We start from the raw sequence: 6,426 nt of genomic DNA, 5'->3' as shown, positions 1-6,426 counted from the left end.
AACTCTGATTAGTAGGGGCATCGAACCCGGGTCGAGTCAAGCGTTACAATTTCGACAGATAGGTGTTTTAGCCGCTAGACCGAGGAGAATCATCTGTTATACTTTTCCACATAAATATTCTTAACAGAAAATGTTATATTATAAACCTTGGAAAGGAACTCGGGATTTCTGGATGGGATTCCAGAATAGTTGAATATTACTGTGTTGTTTTCTAGCAAAGAAGTTTAAACTAAGAATTGAAATGAGATCAAAAGATAATGTTGTATATTATAAAAGTTGGAAGAAATCATACTTATTCAGGATAGGGTTCCAAAAGAAAAAATGTATATGGTCGTGTGCATATCATGTAACCATCAAATAGCCAACATCCAAATAATAATCAATAAAAATGTAAAAATGTAGAACTTCATCCTATAGGCCTCTGGCATGTGATCTTGTTGTGCCCTCCTGTGCCACATCTGCTGCACTTGTGGGACTGAGATTTAGATCCAGGAACCCCAAACTCGCCAACGGATCTCTTTCTCTTTGTAGGAGGGCGTCCACTTTTCTTTTTGGTAGCTGGAGGTGGGCAAGACAGTTCATCAATATTCTCTGGATAGGTGGACGTTGACAACTCTCCACCAGGATGTATGCTTTCAGCATAAGCTTTAGCCCACGTTTCTATCAAGTGAGAAGCATCAACAAAACGGTTTTCATCTCTCTTGATAGCTTAGCTGCAGCGATGGCATGGATGCAGGGGATCTTGTCAATGTCGAAAACATTACATGTGCAATGCCGCTTCTCCAAGTCAACAACAAACTTCATTGTTTCATTCTTCACCTCAAACTCGCTTCGATCAACTTGATACACATTCAACATCATTGCGGCCCCTAACCTAGATACCAATTTCTGCACAACTTTTGGAGTAACCAGGTTCTTATGTTTCGCAGCCGCTTCGCGTCGCTCAAAAAACCAAGTGGTCATCATCAATCTGATAGTTTCAAGGAGAGAGATAATGGGCAACTCACGAGGCATCCTCAACATAGAATTGAGAGACTCTGCAATGTTGGTAGTCATGATATTATACCTGTTCGCAGGCGCATAGCTTCGTGCCCACTTCCTAAAATCAGACTCTTCCAGATACTTAGCCAATTCAGGACATTTATCCTTTATGTCCTTGAAGATTAACCGGAACTCGTGACACGTATAGGAATCAGCAGCGCTTTCCACCAGAGGTAGCAACCCAGTCTTCGCATATGTAGGAGTGATGTTGCAGAGCAGATGGATCCTGCAAATTCCATGGTGAGATAAGGGATATACATCCTCCAACGCTGAAGAAATGGAGTTAGCCCTGTCTGATACAAAAACAAGATCCGAAGCGTCCGGGATCTTCTGGCTCAAACCTCTAAAGAACCATTTCCAAGAAGCGCCGTTTTCTGCGTCAACCACTGCAAAGGCGAGAGGATATAAATTATAATTCCCATCTTGAGCACAAGCTGCCAATAAAGTCCCATTGAACTTTCCCTTCAGAAATGTACCATCTACTGCAATAACTCTCCTCATCAATGAGAATCCTCTTATCGATGGACCAAAAGCCACAAATGCATACTTGAACTTTCCTGCAGCATCAACATGTTGATAAGTCAAGGAACCAGGGTTTGTTTCTGTGATTTTATACAACCACCTAGACAAATTGTAATAGCTGTCTTCAGGAGTCCCTCTAACCAAAATCTGAGCTTCTTCTCTCACTCTCCAAGCTTGTTTGTAATTGATGTGAACACCATGCAGCATCCTGACATGTTCAATGATCTGTTTCGGTTTGAGACCTTCCTTTTTTTCTCCATAATTGCTGCAAATCAAAGAACCCAACAACTTTGCAGATGCTTGTCTGTGGTTGGCTTTCCTGTGTGTTGTATCGCATGTATGCTCATGAACATACTTTTTAACAACGAAAAAATCTGAAACAGGTAGCTTGATAGCACGCATCCTCCACGTGCAATTTTCATCAACACAACTCAAAAGCACTCTTGACTTGTTAGAAGAGACAGTCTTGTACTCAAACTTCCACTCTAAAGCCCATTTCTTCATCCTCAACATCAACTCTCTCTTTGTCTTAAAATAGCTATTCACCTTAATATCACCAGCTCCTCTCGTGGTTGGTGAAAGTCCAATATGGACAGGGCTAAAATCCGGAAGAGCATTCAGAGGAACTGTAGAAACACCTTCATATAGAAGACTCTGCAAAAGTCAAGTAGTTCTGTAAGGCATAATACTTGATTATGAAGCATATCATGCAAACACAAACAGAAAAAGGGAATTAGGGACAATGTACCTGTTTTTCTCTCTGCACAGTAGAAAGAATCATTGGATTGGCATTCAATGGAACAGTAGAAGCAAATGTATCAGAAGCTTGAGTGTTACAGCTAGCTGGATCAGTACTAAAATCCGGAAGAGCATTCAGAGGAACTGTAGAAACACCTTCATATAGAAGACTCTGCAAAAGTCAAGTAGTTTTGTAAGGCATAATACTTGATTATGAAGCATATCATGCAAACACAAACAGAAAAAGGGAATTAGGGACAATGTACCTGTTTTTCTCTCTGCACAGTAGAAAGAATCACTGGATTGGCATTCAATGGAACAGTAGAAGCAAATGTATCAGAAGCTTGAGTGTTACAGCTAGCTGGATCAGTACTAATCTGCAAAAGTCAAGTATTTCTGTAAGGCATAATACTTGGTTATGAAGCATATCCTGAAAAGTCTAAGGAAGAAAAAAATCATACAAACCTTAACACACAAACGACAGGTTCCATCAAATGCTCTAGTCTTGGAAATAAAAGTTCTGAGCTGACGAGTATTACCTATCGAGAGTGGGGGGAAACTTTCAATAATACATTTCATATGCAATAAAATACCATAACTCAAACTGATTTCTTCCTCTTTAACACTAAAATCTTCAGAGACAATCTTCATCAAATCTTCATACAGTAGATCTTCTTCTATGAAAATGATTGATGTGGGAACCGAAATTCACACTGTCGATTTCCGTTTAAATAAGGAAACTAAGAAAACCTTAGTTTCCCAGAGGACCCGGATATCTGTTAATTACCACACGTCAAGCAATCAGAACACGAGAATAACAACGATAAAAATAAGAAATCGAAAAGAGAGCAAAGTAGATCTTATTCCGAATCTGCGTATGAGCGTTACAACAAGGTATAAGCCTGGGCTCGAGAGCTGTCGGCGAGATTCCTAGTTCTAGCAACCCTAAGACGGCTAAACCTAATTGAGTCGCAGCTCGAAATAACAAAAACGGAAAATTGCCTAAATTGCTCTAAGTGCTAAGTTTGCTCTGAAAAAAGTCCTCCTCTCTGCTCCTCGCCTAGGACTCCTTATATACTAGCTCCAAGGTTGGTTTACGCTTTTACTCTTCTGCCCTTAAGCCGTCATAGCATAAAATGGAGATTTTCCATTTTTCCCGTTCTTCATAATTATCTTCAAAACTTCCGTATTTATCCGCGGAAACTTGACATTTATCCTTCCTCGTGGGCCAAGCGTAAACCATGCTGTGGTTTACGGGCTTTTGGTTAGGAAAATCGTAGGATGGGCTTCGAATCGTGTTTTAGGTCCCTTTGGGCCGTTTTCCGACTCGACACGTTTACTACGAGTTTTCCGCAGTTTCTAATCCGCGAAGTTTGATCGATGAATTAGGATAGCGGGAAACATGGACTGAGCTTGCTACGGTCTTCGGGAGATAGCATTCGAAGGTTTGACGAGAATGCATAGACTGGTGTCGTATCGATGTTCGGAAAGGTTCAATCGCTACACAGCGACCGAACTTTGGCTCGAGCCCGGTCGCTACGTAGCGACCGAGCGGGACGAGTGCTCGGTCGCTACTCTGCGGGGGTGCTGAAGGTATCGAACGTAAACATAGAGGCGTGGTTTAAGAATCTCCTATCTTTCGATATCATGCCTTTGAGATGTTAGAGACCAGAGCGCTGGGTTTAGGGCAAGACCTAGGTTTACTTTCGGTTTAAGGATTGTGCGGTGACTAACCGGCTATCGTTTTTCCTGTCGTGATTTCTTCCTGATTCGTATCGATGTAAAGTCCGCGAAAAGTTCTCGGCTTACACGACTTATTTGATACGAATCGAGCATCTCTCCGGAGACCGGAAGTGCTAGACCAAAATTTCGGATTTCTTTTATAGCGCTATTATCCTTGTGTCGGATGTAAGAGAGTCATCTTCATGAGATGTCTATGTCTGTTTAGGACGTTTATGAGTTCGATGTGATCAGCATCGGACTTGGTGGCGTATGCTGTTGTCTTGATTATTTTGCGCAAAATAAATGTTAATGTGTGCATGTGTGTGTCTTTTTGCGGAGATTTCATTTGCTCGGAAGAAACCAGCTTTGAGGCATCTTTTGCGACGTCTCGCGATGCTAAAGGTTGATTCTCCCAAGCGGCCGACCGATTTCCGAAGACCTTGTTGCGATTTCGCGGGTGAGGATGTTTTGGTAAGTCGAAAACACCAAAAGTATGGTAAGAAGTTTTTCGATTTTTTTGGGAGTATATGAGTATACGTACCCACTCCCCCCCCCCCCCCCCTTTTTAATGAGGGGGGACAGCTGAATTTGCCTTTCGGCAAACTGCCTACGTACTCCTTGCGGAGATCAAGCCGTCTCGTAGTTCAGTGATTGCGAGTTGGTTTGTTTAGTGATAGTATTTTTTGAGATGCATCGCATTCCAGGTTCTAGGGATTTTTATGCCCTGCATGTTGGTTATTTCGTAAGAACCCAGTCGGACAACTTTTTCGATTTTATAGGGACCTTCCCAGTTTGCTCCGAGTTTTCTCGCGTTTCGTTCAGCGGTGTTTTGGAAGACTTTGCGAAGGACCAGATCTCCCTGATTGAACCTACGATTCCGTACGTTGGAATTATAGTATCTTGCAGCGGCGTGCTGGTAGTTTTGAATTCGGATGAGCGCTTGATCCCGGCGTTCGTTAATGAGGTCGAGGTCGTCCAAGAGCATAGCATTGTTGAGTTCCTCTCGTTCAGGTAAGAACCTTCTTCGAACACCGGGAAATTCTACTTCTGCGGGAATCATGCATTCCGTGCCGTATACCAGCGCGAAGGGAGTTTCTCCCGTTGCTCGCCTTGGGGTGGTACGGTGAGACCAGAGGACTCCCTCGAGTTCGTCAGCCCATCTACCTTTTTTGACTTCCAAGCGTTTCTTCAGCCCGTCGAGAATGGTCTTGTTGATTGTTTCAGCTTGTCCGTTGCACTGCGGATATCTGGGAGTTGACTTGTTGAGTCGTATCTTCCACTTTTCGCAGAATGCCTCGAATCGGGTGGAAATGAATTGAGACCCGTTATCGGTTACGATTTCGTAAGGAACTCCATGCCTACAGATGATGTTTTTCCATACGAAATTCTCGACTTGGACGTCTTTTATACTTGTGTATGAGTCCGCCTCTACCCATTTTGAGAAAAAATCGGTAAGGACTAGAAGGAAACGCTTTTGCTTTGAATTATGCAGAGGTCCGACGATATCCATGGCCCAGCGCATAAAAGGATAAGGCGATGTGATGGAAGAAAGAACTTCGGCCGGTTGTCGGATAGTTGGCGCATGCCTTTGATATTTTTCGCATTTTCGTGCGAATTTCTCGCAATCTCCGATCATTGTTGGCCAATAGTATCCGTGGCGTTTGATTTTCACGGCTAGTGATCTTCCGCCGGAATGGTTGCCGCATGAGCCGTAATGTATTTCCTCCATTACTTTCCTCGCCTTTTCTCCTTCCAGGCACGTCAGGAGTGGTCCGAAGAATCTCCATTTGTAGATTTCGCCGTCCACTGTTACGTAGCGTGCGGCCTGTGTTCGGATCTTGCGAGCCGCCCATTTTTCGGCGGGCAGTTGCTCGTCGATAATGTAGTCTCGAATCGTCTGAAGCCATGAGGTATCGCAGCCGTAATCAGATTGCTCCGATGGTGGTGGTATTGTAATCTCTTCTTCTTCGTCGTCTTGACCCTCTATGAGATTGACAATGACTGGTGGTCCGATACTCCGATGTTCGATGAATTCGACCGGAATTACCCTTTTGAGTCCTGGATCGGAACTTGATGCTAAGGCCGCGAGGGCGTCCGCCTGGATATTCTCGGAACGGGGGATCCGGGTAAGGGTGAAACAGTCGAAGTCTTGAGCTAGACCTTGGACTAGTTTGAGGTACGCGTCCATCCGTTCGTCTCTGGCTTCATATTCTCCGCTGAATTGACTGGCCACTAACTGGGAGTCGCAGTAAGCGTGGAGATTACGTATTTTTAAGCCGTGAGCCAAACGTAGACCTGCGACCAATGCTTCGTATTCGGCCTCGTTGTTTGAGGCATGGAATTCCAGTCTGAACGATTGTTCCAAGATCTCGCTCGTTGGAGATGTGAGACGGATCCCGATAC

The 6,426-nt window shown here is 43.8% G+C and overlaps 1 protein-coding gene across 1 annotated transcript; it reads right to left on the bottom strand.

Annotated features, from left to right (window-relative positions):
- Positions 1 to 406: 406 nt before the first annotated feature.
- LOC117132665 lies at positions 407 to 2,792 on the bottom strand. The gene is made up of 5 exons (XM_033287467.1): positions 2,781 to 2,792; positions 2,568 to 2,678; positions 2,312 to 2,473; positions 765 to 2,217; positions 407 to 645 (listed from the first exon to the last, which is right to left on the bottom strand). Exons 1-5 carry the CDS (start codon positions 2,790 to 2,792, stop codon positions 407 to 409), a joined length of 1,977 nt encoding a protein of 658 aa, XP_033143358.1.
- Positions 2,793 to 6,426: the final 3,634 nt, after the last annotated feature.

Source organism: Brassica rapa, chromosome A03 (genome assembly GCF_000309985.2).
Source record: "Brassica rapa cultivar Chiifu-401-42 chromosome A03, CAAS_Brap_v3.01, whole genome shotgun sequence".
NCBI classification, from domain to species: Eukaryota; Viridiplantae; Streptophyta; class Magnoliopsida; order Brassicales; family Brassicaceae; genus Brassica; species Brassica rapa.
Note: the sequence above shows the minus strand (reverse complement) of the source record. Positions and strands in the feature narration are given on the sequence as shown.